Source organism: Pseudophryne corroboree, chromosome 2, assembly GCF_028390025.1.
Source record: "Pseudophryne corroboree isolate aPseCor3 chromosome 2, aPseCor3.hap2, whole genome shotgun sequence".
NCBI lineage: Eukaryota > Metazoa > Chordata > Amphibia > Anura > Myobatrachidae > Pseudophryne > Pseudophryne corroboree.
In genome coordinates this window covers 799,205,076-799,224,217 of record NC_086445.1, presented here as the reverse complement: position 1 = coordinate 799,224,217, position 19,142 = coordinate 799,205,076, and the positions used below count along the sequence as shown (strand labels likewise).

Genomic DNA, 19,142 nt, shown 5'->3' with positions numbered 1-19,142 from the left:
AATAAAGTGTGTGATGATGCGTGGGTTCCCCCCGATAGAAAATTATGGGCGGTATACCCTTTCCCGCCAGAAGTTAGGGCGCGTTGGGAAACACCCCTTAGGGTGGATAAGGCGCTCACACGCTTATCAAAACAAGTGGCGGTACCGTCTATAGATAGGGCCGTCCTCAAGGACCAGCTGACAGGAGGCTGGTAAATATCATAAACAGTATATACACACATACTGGTGTTATACTGCGACCAGTGATCGCCTCAGCCTGGATGTGCAGAGCTGGGGTGGCTTGGTCGGATTCCCTGACTAAAAATATTGATACCCTTGACAGGGACAGTATTTTATTGACTATAGAGCATTTAAAGGATGCATTTCTATATATGCGAGATGCACAGAGGGATATTTGCACTCTGGCATCAAGAGTAAATGCGATGTCCATATCTGCCAGAAGATGTTATGGACACGACAGTGGTCAGGTGATGCAGATTCCAAACGGCACAAAGGTGTATTGCCGTATAAAGGAAGAGGAGTTATTTGGGGTCGGTCCATCGGACCTGGTGGCCACGGCAACTGCTGGAAAATCCGCCGTTTTTACCCTAAGTCACATCTCTGCAGAAAAAGACACCGTCTTTTCAGCCTCAGTCCTTTCGTCCCTATAAGATCATATCTGCCCAGGGATAGAGGAAAGGGAAGAAGACTGCAGCAGGCAGCCCATTCCCAGGAACAGAAGCGTTCCACCGCTTCTGACAAGTTCTCAGCATGGCGCTGAGACCGTACAGGACCCCTGGATCCTACAAGTAGTATCCCAGGGGTACAGATTGGAATGTCGAGACGTTTCCCCTTCGCAGGCTCCTGAAGTCTGCTTTACCAAGGTCTCCCTCCGACAAGGAGGCAGTATGGGAAAAAATTCACAAGCTGTATTCCCAGCAGGTGATAATTAAATTACCCCTCCTACTACAAGAAAAGGGGTATTATTCCACACTATATTGTGGTACTGAAGCCAGAAGGCTAGGTGAGACTTATTCTAAAAAAATTTTTGAACACTTACAAAGGTTCAAATCAAGATGGAGTCACTCAGAGCAGTGATAACGAACCAGGAAGAAGGGGACTATATAGTGTCCCGGGACATCAGGGATGCTTACCTCTATGTCCCAAATTTGCCCTTCTCACTAAGGGTACCTCAGGTTCGTGGTGCAGAACTGTCACTATCAGTTTCAGACGCTGCCGTTTGGATTGTCCACGGCACCCCGGGTCTTTACCAAGGTAATGGCCGAAATGATGATTCTTCTTCGAAGAAAAGGCGTCTTAATTATCCCTTACTTGGACGATCTCCTGATAAGGGCATAGTCCAGGGAACAGTTGGAGGTCGGAGTAGCACTATCTCGGATACTGCTACAACAGCACGGGTGGATTCTAAATATTCCAAAATCGCAGCTGATCCCGACGACACGTCTGCTGTGCCTAGGGATGATTCTGGACACAGTCCAGAAAAAGGTGTTTCTCCCGGAAGAGAAAGCCAGGGAGTTATCCGAGCTAGTCAGGAACCTCCTAAAAACAGTGCATCATTGCACAAGGGTCCTGGTAAAAATGGTGGCTTCCTACGAAGCAATTCCATTCGGCAGATTTCACGCAAGAATTTTTCAGTGGGATCTGCTGGACAAATGGTCCGGATCGCATCTTCAGATGCATCAGCGGATAACCCTATATCCAAGGACAAGGGTGTCTCTCCTGTGGTGGTTATAGAGTGCTCATCTTCTAGAGGGCCGCAGATTCGGCATTCAGGATTGGATGCTGGTGACCACGGAGCCCAGCCCGAGAGGCTGGGGAGCAGTCACACAGGGAAAAAATTTCCAGGGAGTGTGATCAAGTCTGGAGACTTTTCTCCACATAAATATACTGGAGCTAAGGGTAAATTTATAATGCTCTAAGCTTAGCAAGACCTCTGCTTCAAGGTCAGCCGGTATTGATCCAGTGGGAAAAACATCACGGCAGTCGCCCACGTAAACAGACAGGGCGACACAAGAAGCAGGAGGGCAATGGCAAAAACTGCAAGGACTTTTCGCTGGGCGGAAAATCATGTGATAGCACTGTCAGCAGTGTTTCATCCCGGGAATGGAAACTGGGAAGCAGACTTCCTCAGCAGGCACGACCTCCACCCGGGAGAGTGGAAACTTCATCGGGAAGTTTTTTTCCACATGATTGTAAACCGTTGGGAAATACCAAAGGTGGACATGATGGCGTCCCGTCTGAACAAAAAACGGGACAGGTATTGCGCCAGGTCAAGAGACCCTCAGGCAATAGCTGTGGACGTTCTGGTAACACCGTGGGTGTACCAGTCGGTGTATGTGTTCCCTCCTCTGCTTCTCATACCTAAGGTGCTGAGAATTATAAGACGTAGAGGAGTAAGAACTATACTCATGGCTCCGGATTGGCCAAGAAGGACTTGGTACCCGGAACTTCAAGAGATGCTTACAGAGGTCTTATGGCCTCTGCCGCTAAGAAGGGACTTGCTTCAGCAAGTACCATGTCTGTTCCAAGACTTACCGCAGCTGCGTTTGTCGGCATGGCGGTGGAAAGCCGGATCCTAAGGGAAAAAGGCATTCCGGAAGAGGTCATTCCTACCCTGGTCAAAGCCAGAAAGGAGGTGACCGCACAACATTATCACCACATGTGGCGAAAATATGTTGCGTGGTGTGAGGCCAGGAAGGCCCCACAAAGAAATGTCAACTCGGTCGTTTCCTGCATTTCCTGCAAACAGGAGTGTCTATGGGCCTCAAATTGGGGTCCATTAAGGTTCAAATTTCGGCCCTGTCGATTTTCTTCCAGAAAGAATTGGCTTCAGTTCCTGAAGTCCAGAAGTTTGTCAAGGGAGTATTGCATATACAACCCCCTTTTGTGCCTCCAGTGGCACTGTGGGATCTCAACGTAGTTCTGGGATTCCTCAAAACACATTGGTTTAAAACCAGTCAAATCTGTGGATTTGAAGCATCTCACATGAAAAGTGACCATGCTCTTGGCCCTGGCCTGGACCAGGCGAGTTTCAAATTGGTGGTTTTTTCTCAAAAAAGCCCATATCTGTTTGTCCATTCGGACAGGGCAGAGCTGCGGACTCGTCCCCAGTTCTCTCCCTAAGGTGGTGTCAGTGTTTCACCTGAACCAGCTTGTTGTGGTGCCTTGCACCTACTAGGGACTTGGAGGACTCCAAGTTGCTAGATGTTGTCAGGGCCCTGAAAATATGTTCCAGGACGGCTGGAGTCAGGAAAACTGACTTGCTGTTATCCTGTATGCACCCAACAAACTGGGTGCTCTTGCTTCTAAGCAGACTATTGCTAGTTGGATGTGTAATACAATTCAGCTTGCACATTCTGTGGCAGGCCTGCCACAGCCAAAATATGTAAATGCCCATTCCACAAGGAAGGTGGGCTCATCTTGGGCGGCTGCCCGAGGGGTCTCGGCTTTACAACTTTGCCGAGCAGCTACTTGGTCAGGGGCAAACACGTTTGCTAAATTCTACAAATTTGATACCCTGGCTAAGGAGGACCTGGAGTTCTCTCATTCGGTGCTGCAGAGTCATCCGCACTCTCCCGCCCGTTTGGGAGCTTTGGTATAATCCCCATGGTCCTTTCAGGAACCCCAGCATCCACTAGGACGATAGAGAAAATAAGAATTTACTTACCGATAATTCTATTTCTCGGAGTCCGTAGTGGATGCTGGGCGCCCATCCCAAGTGCGGATTATCTGCAATACTTGTACATAGTTACAAAAATCGGGTTATTATTGTTGTGAGCCATCTTTTCAGAGGCTCCGCTGTTATCATACTGTTAACTGGGTTTAGATCACAAGTTGTACGGTGTGATTGGTGTGGCTGGTATGAGTCTTACCCGGGATTCAAAATTCCTCCCTTATTGTGTACGCTCGTCCGGGCACAGTACCTAACTGGCTTGGAGGAGGGTCATAGGGGGAGGAGCCAGTGCACACCACCTGATCGGAAAGCTTTACTTTTGTGCCCTGTCTCCTGCGGAGCCGCTATTCCCCATGGTCCTTTCAGGAACCCCAGCATCCACTACGGACTCCGAGAAATAGAATTATCGGTAAGTAAATTCTTATTATACACATCAATAAAATGAAAACCCAATGTGCTGCTGGGGGACTATGCTACTTCCACTATATAACTCTGTGTGTGGGTTCGTGCTACCTCCATTCCCCTCCTCACATCATGGCAATGCCCCTGTCCCATGCAGCCCTGTCATGACTTACATATCATGCATGTCCTGATATACTCTGTGCTGCTGGCCCACCCCTACTGGTGCTAGTGGTGTGTTACCCCCCCCCCCCCTCACAGTGTTTGTTCCCAGAGTGTAAGTAATATGTGTAGCAAGTTTGGGGTAAATTGGTCCAGGCATTCCAGAGTTATGCTGTCTGCTGAAAAACTCTGTGCTGTTGCCTCAACCCTAGTGGTGTCTTACCCCCACAGTGCTTGTTCCCAGCTTGTAAGTCATATGTGTAGCAAGTTTGTTGTAAATTGGTCTAGGCATTCTGGTGTTATGCTGTCTCCTGAAATTCTCTGTGCTGCTGTCCCACCCCTAGGAGTGGTAGGGGTGTATAACCCAAACGGAGTTTGTTCTCAGATTGTAAATCAGAAGTGTACCAAGTTTGGTGTAAATTGCTGCAGGCCTTCTACAGTAATGCTGTCTGCTGACGTACTCTGTGCTGCTGTCCCACCCCTAGGGGTGCTATAGGTGTCTGACCCCCACATTGTTTGTTTCTCGAGTGTAAATCATGTGTACCCAGTTTGTTGTAAATTGGTATAGCCATTCGGGAGTTATGCTGTCTCCTTAAATACTCTGTGCCGCTTTCCCACCCCTAGGGGTGGTAGGGGTGTTTTTGAGATTGTAAGTCAAATGTGTACCAAGTTTGGTGTAAATTGCTCCAGGCCTTCCATAGTTTTGCTGTCTCCTGAAATACTCTGTGCTGCTGTACCACCCCTAGGGGTGCTCAGGGTGTCTGACCCCATAGTATTTGTTTCCAGATTATACAGTCATATGTGTACCAAGTTTGTTGTAAATTGCTGCAGGCATTCCAGAGTTATGCTGTCTGCTGAAATACTCAGTGCTGCTGCCTCACCCCTAAGGGTGCTAGGGGGGTGTCTTCCTCCCACAGTGTTTGTTGGCAGTTTGTAAGGCATATGTGTACCAATTTTTGAGTACATGGGTCCAGCAATTCCGGAGTTATGCTGTCTCCTGATATACTCTGTGCTGCTGTCTGCCCCCTAGGGGTGCTAGGGATTTGAAATGACTTTAGTTGCGTCCGGCATGTTTTAATACGCTTGTATGTGAAATTTCACGATCTTCGCTTGTAAACTGTGGATTTGTATAGAAAAACAGACAGAAGGACAGAATGACAGATTTCATTGTTATATAGTAGAGATAATAGGATTTTGATAACCTACCGGTAAATCCTTTTCTCCTAGTCTGTAGAGTATGCTGGGGACGACTTCAAGACCATGGGGTATAGACGGGATCCGCAGGAGACATGGGCACTCTAAAGACTTTTCATTGGGTGTGAACTGGCTCCTCCCTCTATGCCCCTACTCCAGACCTCAGTTGTAGGATCTGTGCCCAGGGAGACTGACATTTCGAGGAAAGGACTTACTTAACTAGTGGTGAGATATCTACCAACTCACACCCTCAACCATGCCGCACCATTGGCATTCAACATAACACACGCCAACAGGCATGAAGTAATTGCAGCAACATGCTGAAATCAAGATAACACAAATTGTGTAACTGTAATAACTAAACTGCAGGTAAAGTACGCACTGGGACGGGCGCCCAGCATCCTCTACGGACTAGGAGAAAAGGATTTACCGGTAGGTTATCAATATCCTATTTTCTTACGTCCTTGAGGATGCTGGGGACGACATCAAGACCATGGGGTCTATACCAGAGCTCCAGTATGGGCGGGAGAGTGCGGATGACCCTGCAGCACCGATTGACCAAACTTTAGGTCCTCATTGGCCAAGGTGTCAAACTTGTAGAACTTAGCAAATGTGTTTGACCTTGACCAAGTAGCTGCTCGGCAAAGTTGTAATGCCGAGACCCCCCAGGCAGCCGCCCAGGATGAGCCCACCTTCCTAGTGGAGTGGGCCTTTACCGACGTCGGTAACGCCAATCCAGCCGTAGTATGAGCTTGCTGAATCGTATTTCTAATCCAACGTGCAATAGTCTGCTTGGAAGCAGGACAGCCAATCTTGTTGTGATCATACAGAACAAACAGAGCCTCTGTTTTCCGTATACTAGCTGTTCTAGCAACATAGATTTTCAACGCTCTAACCACATCTAGAGACTTTGAATCAGTGAATGTGTCAGTAACTACTGGCACCACAATAGGTTGGTTTATGTGAAAAGTAGAAACCACCTTAGGAAGAAAATGTTGTTGAGTTCACAACTCTGCCCTATCTTCATGGAAAATCAGGTAAGGGCTCTTGTGAGACAAGGCCCCCAATTCAGACACCCGCCTTGCGAATGCCAAAAGCATCACCACTTTCCAAGTGAGAAACTTCAACTCTTATCTTTTGTAGAGGCTCAAACCAATCCAATTGAAGGAACTGTAATACCACGTTAAGGTCCCATGGTGCCACTGGAGGCACGAATGGAGGCTGGATGTGCAGAACCCCTTTCACGAAGGTCTGAACCTCTGGAAGAGAGGCCAATTGTTTTTGGAAGAACACTGACAAGGCCGAAATCTGGACCTTCATTGATCCCAATCGTAGGCCCGCCTCCACACCATCCTGCAAAAAATTGAGAAAACGTCCTAAGTGAAACTCTTCCGAAGGAGCCTTCTTGGATTCACACCAAGACACATATTTTCTCCAAATACGGTGGTACGTTACTCCCTTTCTGGCCTGAATAAGGGTGCGGATGACCTCCTTAGGAATACCCTTCCTGGCTAGGATACGGCGCTCAACAGCCATGCCGTCAAACGTAGCCGCCGTAAATCTTGGTACACACACGGCCCCTGCTGCAGCAGGTCCTCCCGAGGAGTAACTGCTGAAGATCTGGGTACCAAGCACTTCTTGGCCAGTCTGGGGCAATGAAGATTGCTCGAACCCTTGTCTTTCTTATGATCCTGAGTACTTTTGGGATCAGCGGAAGTGGAGGGAAAACATACACTGACGGAAACACCCAGTGGGTCACCAGTGCATCCACTGCTACTGCTTGAGGGTCTCTCGACCTGGAACAGTATCTCTTAAGCTTCTTGTTGAGATGAGACGCCATCATGTCTATTTGAGGAAATCCCCAAAGACTTGTCACCTCTGCAAAGACTTCTTGGTGGAGGCCCCACTCTCCTGGATGGAAATCGTGTCTGCTGAGTAAGTCTGCTTCCCAGTTGTCTACTCCCGGAATGAATATTGCAGACAGAGCTTGTAGATGTTTTTCTGCCCAGCGGAGGATTTTTGTCGCCTCTGCCATTGCCGCTCTGCTTTTCGTTCCGCCCTGCCTGTTTATATATGCGACTGATGTTACATTGTCCGCCTGGATCTGCACGGGACGGTCTTGAAGAAGATGTACCGCTTGTTGAAGGCCGTTGTAAATGGCTCTTAGCTCCAGAACGTTTATGTGAAGGCAGGCTTCCTGTTGTGACGTCCCTGGAAGTTTTCTCCCTGAGAGACTGCTCCCCAGCCTCGGAGACTTGCATCCGTGGTTACTAAGACCCAGTCCTGAATCCCGAACCTGCGTCCCTCTAGCAGGTGAGAGCTGTGCAACCACCACAGGAGCGAAATCCTGGTTTTTGACGACAGAATTATCTTTCTGTGCATGTGTAGGTGTGACCCCGACCATTTGTCCAACAGGTTCCACTGGAATACTCTGGCATGGAACCTGCCATAGGCCGCCACCATCTTCCCCAACAACCGAATGCACTGATGGATCGACACACTTGATGGTTTCAATATCTGTTTTACCATTTTCTGGATTTCCAGAGCCTTTTCCAGCGGAAGAAATACTCTCTGAACTTCTGTGTCCAGAATCATACTGAGGAAAGACAACCTTGTCGTCGGTTCCAACTGTGACTTTGGGTAATTTATGAACCACCCGTGTTGTTGGAGTATTGACAGGGAGAGGGATATGTTTTGTAATAACTGCTCCCTGGATCTCGCCTATATCAGGAGGTCGTCCAGATAAGGGATTATATTGACTCCTTTCTGACGAAGGAGGACCATCATCTCCGCCATCACCTTGGTGTATACCCTCGGCGCCGTGGAGAGACCGAAAGGTAACGTATGGAATTGGTAATGGCAATCCTGAATCGCGAATCTCAGATAAGCCTGGTGAGGAGGATAAATGGGAACATGCAGGTAAGCATCCTTTATGTCCACCGACACCAAGTAGTCCCCCTCCTCCAGACTGGCAATCACCACCCGAAGTGATTCCATCTTGAACTTGAACCTTTTCAGGAAGAAATTCAGATCTTTTAGATTTAAGATCGGTCTGACCGAGCCTTCCGGCTTCGGAACAACAAAGAGGCTTGAATAAAAACCCCGCCCTTGTTGTGACAATGGTACCAGGACTATGACCTGGTCTTGACATAATTTTTGGATTGCCGCTGTTACTGCTTCTCTCTCTGGCGGAGAAGCTGGCAAGGTCGATTTAAAAAATCGGCATGGGGGAACGTCTTGAAACTCTAGTTTGTATCCCTGGGATACTATTTGCAACACCCAGGGGTCCAGGCCAGATAGAATCCAATCCTGGCTGAAGAGTTTGAGACGTGCCCCCACCCGAGCGGCCTCCCATGCTGGGGATTTGGCAGAATTAGGGGTAGACTTTTGCTCTTGGGAACCTGGAGCTGGTGTGGGCTTCTTTCCCCTTCCCCTACCTGCAAAGAAGGGGAAACCTCTCGTCTTTTTGTATTTATTGGGCCGAAAGGACTGCTTTTGCGGGTGATAGGTCTTCTTTTTTCTTTTTTTTTTTTTTTCTTTTTTTTTTGCAGGAGCAGAGGGCAAAAATGTTGACTTACCTGCGGTAGCCGCCGAGACTAACTCATCCAGGCCATTGCCAAATAAGGCTTCACCTTTATATGGGAGAGCCTCCATGTTTCTTTTGGAATCTGCATCCGCGTTCCACTGGCGAATCCATAAGGCCCGCCTAGCCGATACTGCCATGGTAGCGGCCTGTGAACTCGAGTCCAATATCCTTCATTGCTTCCAGCATATAGGCGGCAGCGTCGTTGATATTCCCTAACTTAAGGAGTATCTCATCTTTATCAATCGTGTCAATTTCTGATGACACGCTTTTTGACCATTTTTCAATAGCGCGACTCACCCAGTGGGCCTGAGCAGTGTACCATTGGTAACATAAATGGATTTCAATGTTGTTTCCATTTTGCGGTCTGCCGACTCTTTAAGAGAAGCCGTGCCAGGAGCAGGGAGAATTACCTTCTTTGTCAACCTGGAAAGTGCACTATCTAACACAGGGGGTGACTCCCATTTTTTCCTGTCTTCAACCGGGAAAGGATAAGCTATGTGAATCCTTTTGGGAATACGAATTTTTTTATCAGGATTCACCCATATCCCTTCAAACAGAGCATTTAGTTCGTGTGAAGGAGGGAACGTGATTTTGGATTTCTTTTCCTTACATAAATAAGCTTTCTCCTGAGGTACAGGAGTGCTTTCTGTAACCTCCAACACGTCCCTTATAGCCACAATCATATATTGTATACTTTTTGCCAATTTCTGATCTATCTCTCTGGATTCACTATCGTCGACACAAGAATCAGAATCCGTGTCGGTATCCGTGTTTACAACATTTGCAAATGGTCTCTTATGTGACCCAGAGGGGCCGCCCGCATAAGGAATAACAGCATCTTGATACATCACATCTTCCACAGATTTTCTCCAGCATGCAGCCTTAGATTCAGACTTATCCAATCTACGGTTAGTCAGATGCATACTGTCACGTAGCTCTTTCACCCATGCAGGCTCTTGGTGTGCCGGTAGCGCCACCACATTACAACTCTGTGTCCCTAAAATGGCTTCCTCCGGGGAGGAACTCCATGCCTCACACTTGTACAGCACTCACAGACACACTGGGACTTATTTGGAGACAGACCCACAGTAAAATCTGTCAGAGGGACACAGTAGCAGCCAGCCCACAACCCCAGCGCCTGTATTTAATGTCTGTGAACACAGAATGCCCACTGACATGCAGCGCTCTTTACACAATAAAACACATTTGTAACGCACCCAAATCGCTTTGCGCCCCCCTTATTTACACCCTGAATACTTGTAGTCAGATGTGGAGGAGGACCAGCTATATCTCTGCAGCCTGAGGAGAGAGCGAGAAAATGGTGCTGAGCAGTGTGCTGGCTGCCTGAGGAAGAAGCTCCGCCCTTTTTACCTCAGAGACTGTTTGTAATATTTATACTGGCGGGGGTAGGGCATTGCCTGGGCATCTTATGCCCCCTATTAGCCAGTTTATAGAGGTATTTTGCTGCCCAGGGCGTGTATCCCCCCCCCTGCGCGACCTGCACCCTGCAGTGCCTGTGTGTGTAGGCAGCAATGGCGCGCTGCACTCCCGCCTGCCGCGTCGTACCTCAGCCGTCACTTACTTGATTGAAGTTCAATCTTCTCATACTCACCTGTCTTCTGACTTCTGGCTCTGTGAGGGGGGTGACGGCGTGCTGTGGGAGTGAGCATCTAGACACGGCTAGCGTTCAGCCAGAAGCAGAGCCATGAAACTCTGAGGAAGTTGGTTCTGCTTCTGCCCCCTCAGTTCCACGAAGCAGGGAGTCCGATGCCAGCAGATCTCCCTGAAAATTAAGAACCTAACATACGTCTTTTCAGAGAAACTCAGTAGAGCTCCTCAGAGTGCATCCAGTCGACCTGGGCACATTTCTAAAACTGAGGTCTGGAGGAGGGGCATAGAGGGAGGAGCCAGTTCACACCCAATGAAAAGTCTTTAGAGTGCCCATGTCTCCTTCGGATCCCGTCTAAACCCCATGGTCTTGATGTCATCCCCAGCATCCTCTAGGACGTATGAGAAATAAATAAATATATATATATATATATATATATATATATATATATATAGAGAGAGAGAGAGAGAGAGATATGCATATGCTGTAACTCTCTCAATTATACCAGCATTTGCTGCGTGTGCAAAGCAAATTTTACTTCTTACCGTATTTAATACCTCAGGATCAAAACTACCAATCTTGGGAAATAAAATTTTACACTTGTCAGTCGTACGTTCCCAATCATCAACAAAAGCCGTAGCGTATGCACCATACTTCATACGCATAACAAAACGAGCTGACCCTTTCGGACCCTCAGCAACTTGATCGTCAGTTGCCTTCTCAGTCATTTCACGTGTGCACTTAGCCCCCATTGCGGCTTTTAGCAACCCTAAATGCACCTCCTGTGAAATGAAGGTGAGAGACTTTCCAAGTAGCTCTCACTCGACTCCTCCTCAGTTGCTATACCACGTACCAGCAATCAAGTGATAAATGTATCTAGCGAGGTTCCTAACGTGGTCACTTACCACCAGGAATATGGAAATAGATCTGAATTATGAATGGTATACTCTTATCCTCCTATTCCGATTATCTATCTCCTCCTAGGTAGAAGCTATATGACCTGTACTCTACGCTGAGCGAACAAGCGTATTTCCTACACGTCTCAGACTCGCAAAAGTTGGTGGTACAGACTCTTAACCCCCCGAACCTTTGCGAGTACTTTTGACCCGTTTCCTTTACACAAATCACGTTTGCGTATAATATGTGATAAGCTATTATACGCAACTGTGCCGTCCAGTTGCATGGCACAAAGGTACTTATCTATGTGCCCTACAATCACAGAGACTATTTCACAAGGCTACGTCACTACCACCTTGAGCGAATACACTGCACTCCAACGAAACTCAGTAATCACATATGGTAGCAAGCCATATGCCACTGGACTTCTATTATCCAGTGTTACCTGCGGTATACCTCTCTGGTTCAACAATCGTATGTTTACTTTCAATGCCCACACTTGGATTTTTCTGTACTGAAAAGTCACTTCCCAGAAACTGGCAATAATTTCCCAGAGGCTGTATCATACAGTTCGCTAAACGTATTATCAAATGATAATTTTCAGTTTGGATTGTTACCCTATAAAGCTAACAATAATAACCTTTATTCCCTTGTGTACTTGTTTACGGACAAGTGCGTGTAGGAGCATGTAATTGAGTGCGTGCTTGTGTGTATCTCGTGCGTGATTACGCTTGTGCGTGTCCGAGCGTCTGATTACGTAGTCAACAACCACGTGTCAGAGGACCAGGCTGCACCAGAAAAGTGTACTCACTTATGGCTTTAAACTTAAAAGCCACCACAAAATCTATATATATTACTCCTTACAAACAAAACAGCGTAATATTCAAAGTCCTGCTGCATATCAATCAATCTCTGTAACCACAGAGCCTGATTGCTATATATACTTATTATCTATGCTTATGCGATTAAACGCTCGCACAGCTTCCCGTTAAAACACAATCCAAACTAAAACAGACCCACTCTATCAATATGCACTTATTCAACTTATGGCAACAATACAACTATATGTCCTGTTTAAAATGTGTATGCTTATACGCGATTGAGAAAATAAATTTCTTTATCGTCCCTGAATACACGCTAGCGCCTATTCAGAGCACACAAACGGACGTGGTTTTTCAGCATCAGACGCTAACTTTAAAATAAAACAAAAATTGTTTTTACCTTCATATGACATCTACCCTCTGCTGATAAACCAGTTTGATTTTGCTCCTTTCAGTCGTAGCGCCCAGCAAAAGCCCCCAACTGTGAAAGTCAGTATATTTTAAAGCAATACAAAATAGTTTACTGTGGCCGCAAGCTGCGTCTATTTGCGTAAACACCCCCTCCCCCCCCCCCCCCCCCCCCCCGGTGCGGTTATATGCACGCTAATACCTTAATAAAGGGAGTACGGTATCCTATACTAATAATTGTGGTCCAACGCACAATCAGATTTAATTTAGCAAGTAGAAGTATTAAACACCATTACAGATATAAAAGATAATGCAGGTATAACACACAAGCGTGTTTAAATGAGAGAGTTACAATTACAGCCAATATACATATGCAAGAGTCCCTAGTTCAGGCAGCCAGTCATCAGATAGAAGACTTCTTTGAAATGTGTGTGAGTGTGTAAGCGAGTGTGTGTGTGTGAATGAGTGTGTGTGTGTGTGTGTGTGAGAGAGAGAGAGCGCGCTGCCTGGTTTTGGCTCACTATTTTATATAGTAAAATAATGGGTGTATACAACAGTGAGTTTCATCTTCTTCCATTTGTCCGTGATGTAAACATTTTCGTAATTCTGTGATCCATTGGTCCATTCAAAGGTATTGTTCTCAGGAATGTGACTGTTGATGCTCTCAGACTCCCACCGTGCAGGTAATTCAAACAGGCTAGTTACACGCCCCTCACAATGCACAATATTTCACCTATAATACATTTTTCCCAATAGCGTGAGCCCGCAATATGCAATATTCTGTCCGCACATACCGGGGTGCAGCAAATGGACATGATGATATAAAATAAGATGTGATATTATGATTCTAAACCTGTGCTATGTGAAATGCTGTCTCCTGATCTAACCATAATGTTGCTAGATGCTAAAGTCTTATTAAATCATCTTATGACTGTGTAATTTATGTGTAAGTTTGGAGTATGAATATTACCCCTTTCACACTGCCAATGCCAGGTCACACCCGGGAATTGGAAACGGGTCCTTCCCAGGTGGGATCCGGCATTGGCCGCTGCTGCTGGCTTCCCCGACCTGGCAATATGCAGCGGGGGGCAGAGGTGGAGGCGGCGCTGGGACATGAGATCATCTCCACGCCACCTCTCCCTGCTGTAGTAAACGGATCCTGGGTTGCATCGACCAGGGAGCCCATTTATGCAGCCACTGACCCGGTATTCAACCCGGGTATAACACTACTTTATTCCCGGGTTGAATTTCCGGGGTTAGGCGACCCGGGATTTCAGCTATGCCCCTTTCACACCGCACGCTGACCCGTGCCGACCCGGCAATATGCCGGGTCGATACCGGGTTATTTGTGCAGTGTGAAAGGGGTATATGTGTAACAATATGGCTTTTATTAGCAACTGCATTAGAACATGTAATAAAGGTAAGATGCGGTAATCCGCAAAGTACCGTAGTATGCAAAAATGCGTATGTACGTGTGCTAATAAATGCAATATTGCATTCTGAGAGTAAAATACAATTTCGACTTTCACAGTTGGGTACAAGCTAAACTGGTTTACTTTGCATTCATTGTTCAGTAGCTGCATGTCCACGTTCCTTGGTTAAATGTCACACTTCTATTATTATAATTATTATTATTATATAAGATCATAGCCTAAAATTATAATTTTTTTGTTTGTTTAGTATTATTATTCTGTACATAATGCTGGAAGGTTACAGTTCACATTGCCCTGAGATTCCCATATGCTAGCCACACATGCTGGGATATCTGCAGTCATATTGTTTAATGTGCCCATACATGACAATTCAATTGAAAGTTCTTTGTTCATTAAGAGAAATGTTGGTAAATTCAGTTGAAAGATGAACGCTATTGATCTACCTGAATTCCTCATCCTCTTCCAATTGCATTAACATGCCCCAGTAATGCTAGAATAAGTCTAACACCGGTCGCATAGTCAAATTTGGCACTTCTACAAACATGCATGCTATAACATTCTCCTCAATGTGATTTAAGTTTTCAGTGGGTAGGATAGAAACCTTCATATGCGGATGTACTTATATACGTGTTTAACATTGTTTTTGGCCATCCACATAGTCAGGGGGTCAACAAATTTTTGTAGTATCTAACAGCTGGAGTGGTTGTATTAGTCTTACATATATACTGTTTATGAATTATCCACTTCACAAGGAGAGCAAAATTTTGCATTAATGATCTTCTCCTCAACACATTAACTCTCAGTATCATATATTAGCATCAGACTCCCAGTGACGATCAAAGTATCTTTTACAAAATGTAAGCATTCCACATCAATACATTGTTGACATCAATCCTACATGAACAGATTAATTAATGGATTCTATTTAGGGTCCACGGGCAGCTTACTGATTCCTCTCACAGTCCATATTCCGCCTCATGTAAGCGTATGGGGCAACGTACCAAACACTCTAGTAACCTGAATGAGGACCTGGCTCTTGTAAAAAAAAAAAAATGTACTCCCCAGGACTAAAATCTTTTTCGCCCCAGTGATCCGTATTTGTCAAGCCCTGTACTAGTTAACATTTTGGCCACCCACAAGAAGTGACTGGATCAGTGTTAGATTTGGAAACACATGTAGATGACCTCACTAGATTAGATACAACAGATCAGAAGAAAGCTATGATACCATAGCCAGAAATCATGATCAACCATTCATAACTTTATATGTCAAGACATTACACAAGATAGGGCTTCAGAAGGGAGGTCTATACTACCTTATATAATAGTGTCTGAGAGTATATAATTTCATGAGAGCCCCATTGCCTTTTGGAATCGGGGGCCTATTTTTGCTATTCCCTTTCCCATAGTGGCACCAGAACTACACTAAAAAGCATAGGGCTGGTTTTCACTACACTAAGGAGATCCAATGCTCAGGAGCTTTATTTTATAGGGGGAATCAGCCCAAGCTGTCTAGTACTGGACTTACTGATGTTTATTTGTATATATACTTATTCTTTATTTGTAGGAAGTAATGATCCTTATTGACATTAATCATGCCATATTTTATTTGGTGGTACCTGATGGTTCACTTTCAAGGCAATATCCTCCTCTTAGATTGCCTAGTTTTCACGAGTATCTACATTATTTAGTACTGTGATTTTTCCTTCCATTTATTTAATCAGTGTCCATCCAATGTACAACTTTAGCAATGCAACACAGGAAGTCCGCTCCCCCCTCCTCCCTTCATGAAAAACAAATCCCCACTGCTTATTACGAATATCTTCAGTTTGCTAATAAATTAAAGGTTTCAAGAACTTTTCCAGTTATTTATATAGAGCCAGCATATTACATTATGCTTTACAATTATGAACAAACAGTAATATAAGAAGACTGGGTAATAGACAAAGAGGTAAGTGGTCCCTGCTCGCAAGCTTACAAACTATAGATGTACAATATTTTTCAGCACTACTTTTTTTTTTTTTAACTGAAGAGATTTCAGCACTACTTTAATAATGTAGTTTATCTCTGGTGGCTAGGTCAAGGCAGTAAAAATATGATTCAATGTGTTTCCATGTTAACACTGTGCCTATGTGTGGAGACCACCTGTGTTTGTGTAGATCATAAATCTTTGTGTTTTTGTATGTATACACCTGTAATGGGTCTACCTAAAATCATGCAGATGTTATATAAATTATAATATATTTTGGGTAAGAAAGGCTGTACACAGAGCATCTAATTGATAAAATAGTGTTTAAAATAGAGAAGTTAACTTGCCTAGAGCTTTAAAGAAGAATTGTAAAAGTCTGAGCTGCAATAACATAACAGGTGAATGCATACAAGTTAACTGGAATTACCTACAATATAAGAACTATTAGATAACTATTAGTGCAGTAGATTATTGAAAGTGCTTATTTATTCTCTAACTAAATATGTCTGTTATCTTTAAAGTTGTGTTTTAATATTTTTTTTTTGCAGGATGAATCTCTTCAACGCCTGCAGAAGGAGTCTGAAATCCTCCAGAGAACATATGCACACTACTTTGATCTAACAATTATCAACAATGAAATTGATGAAACTATTAGACATCTGGAGGAAGCCATTGAGCTTGTGTGTACAGCTCCACAATGGGTTCCAGTGTCCTGGGTCTATTAGACCATTTTCAAGTGAACTATCGGCATTTTATTACTTTGAAATCACCTTGTGCAGTACCTGGAGAAACCTCTTTGTTGACATTATGTCAACCAGTCTTGGCCCCTAGAGACTACCTAAATGTAGTGTGACCTAAATTTATAACTGTCATGTCCTAATGGATGGAAAGGAAAATGAAGCAAATTTTCAATGCTAATTTAAAGAGACAGTATCTGGTATTAACATTTTTATTTCTTTTACATTGTATTAAAAATGTTCTTTTTAAAATATGTGCATTAGTCAAACTTTTGAATGTTATATTTTGCGGGAACCATAGCTTTTTTTGTTTCTAAAGTCCTCTGAAAACTGCACAAGTGATATGCTGCTTTCTATAATCTATTTTAATAATGGGACATTTGATTACTTACGCAGGGGTGGAAAACTATATTATTTTTAGTCTTATGTCAGTCATTTAGTAGCAAAGACGTTATTTAATTTATTTACACAAAATAGCCTTCATCTATTGAAAGAGGAAATACCACATGTTTAATGGCCTTTTTCATTTAAGATGATTTCCTTAAAAATGTTTACTAAAATAATACTTTTATTTGATACTGTCTCTTTGAAGAAATCTGTAAACAATATAGAGATTTGAAAGTGGATCTTAATGCATGTGGACAGTCGCAAGCGTTTATACTGTTGGTGTATCTGTGTTGAACAAAACTGTAACTTACAGAAACTTACATTCCGTTCATGGGAAATAGTACCCGAGGGAATTAAATACAATTATTATAACCAAGTTGTATACCTATGCACATCCCTTGCATTTTGGACAACTTTATAAAATGAAGCTGGTTTTTATTATTAACCATGTAGTGAAATGTGTTTGTAATTTTGTCTCAATTTAATTTGTTGTAAACTGGGGAGGGTACGGACTGATTCTTTATTTTTTATTATTATTATTTTTTGGCCATTTAAGATCTGTGTTGTCAACAGAGTATTAACGTTTTAATTATGTTCAGAGAAATGCTTTTATCTGTTTTATGTTTATTCTGCATATGCACAACATTTAAAAAATTATGTAATGGAAGGTTATTGGGACCTATATCAAAAGAATATTCCACACAGTGTAAAAAAATAAAACTCCTGTAAATTCTTTAGCAGTATGGAATCAAAGTTTTAGCCTGACCAATATTTTCTTATTTTACTTTAAAATATACTTAATTTTATGTGTTCAGATATATGCCTTTGGGTCATTCATTTATTGTGACTCGCAAATAAATTTGTTAACTCTGGTTGCACAATGGTAAATTGTATAGGTAGTTTGTCTAATGGTTTCATACTAAATTTGTTTTTTCAGGAAGTTGATGATGGGTTTTAATTTTTACTCAATTTCTCAAATTGTTTCCAGTCGCACAATTTTATTCTTAAAAGATGAAGCAAAGCACAATATGTATATTTACAGTCAATCTAATAAGTTAATCACTAGTCCATTTACAATACAGATTTTATTCGGCTGACACCAGATCAAAACTTAACAAAAAATAATTCTTTCATATATAGCTTAACACTCACTGGATGGAGACATTCACAGTCTTCTAGCTAAATCTGCAAAAGAGTAATTTTGCACTTTTAAGTTTGTCATATTTCCTTGCTTCATTTTTAGTCTAAAATTGCCTATTTTTAAATACCTTTCAGTTTTGAGAATAAAAAAAATGTTTTACCAAAATCCTCCTTTTGTATATGTAGCACTGTCTCTAGATCAGAATCTTGACTTTGCCTCTTATTTTGGCATGTGGATGGTGAAGGAGAGCAAAAGTCCATTGTGAAGATTTGTGTTACCTGTAAACCAAAAATATAATGTCTTCATCCAGGCTTTGTTATCTCCAACAATGTTGATCCTTATTGAAGATTTAATTTTTCGTATGTAGTCTTGTATATTTGCAAGTTCACTGTAAACTTCCATAAAAAACTTTCTGCTCAAGGATGGTTGGGTAGGGGAAAGGTAGTGAATAACAATAGTTATAATAAAAAAAAAAAAATCACCATGAAAGTATAAATAAAATCAGATTTATTTTGTCCTGTGCTATTTTTTTATTTGAGTCCTTCTTTTAATTTATTTTCTCTAAAGATTAGTGTACTGTATGTTTTTGTCTTTTCAAGCTTTTAGCTTAATGGAAGTCCTCTAAAGTCACGTGAAATGACAAATTTGCAGTTTTTGTCCCTGTAAAAATGAAAAATGTTTTAAATACAGAGCCACTTGGGCCAGATTCAATTATTTGTGGGGCTTA

General features: G+C 43.4%; 1 protein-coding gene across 13 annotated transcripts in view; it reads left to right on the top strand.

Annotated features, from left to right (window-relative positions):
- Nucleotides 1-18,930, top strand: part of CASK (calcium/calmodulin dependent serine protein kinase) — an 887,710-nt gene extending 868,780 nt beyond the window's left edge. For all 13 annotated transcript variants that reach the window (XM_063955614.1, XM_063955617.1, XM_063955611.1 and 10 more), the window contains one exon: nucleotides 16,699-18,930. In XM_063955614.1, coding sequence (XP_063811684.1) covers nucleotides 16,699-16,875 — 177 coding nt within the window. In that variant the 3' untranslated portion in view covers nucleotides 16,876-18,930. The remainder of the gene's footprint in view (nucleotides 1-16,698) is intronic.
- The last annotated feature ends 212 nt before the right edge of the window (nucleotides 18,931-19,142 follow it).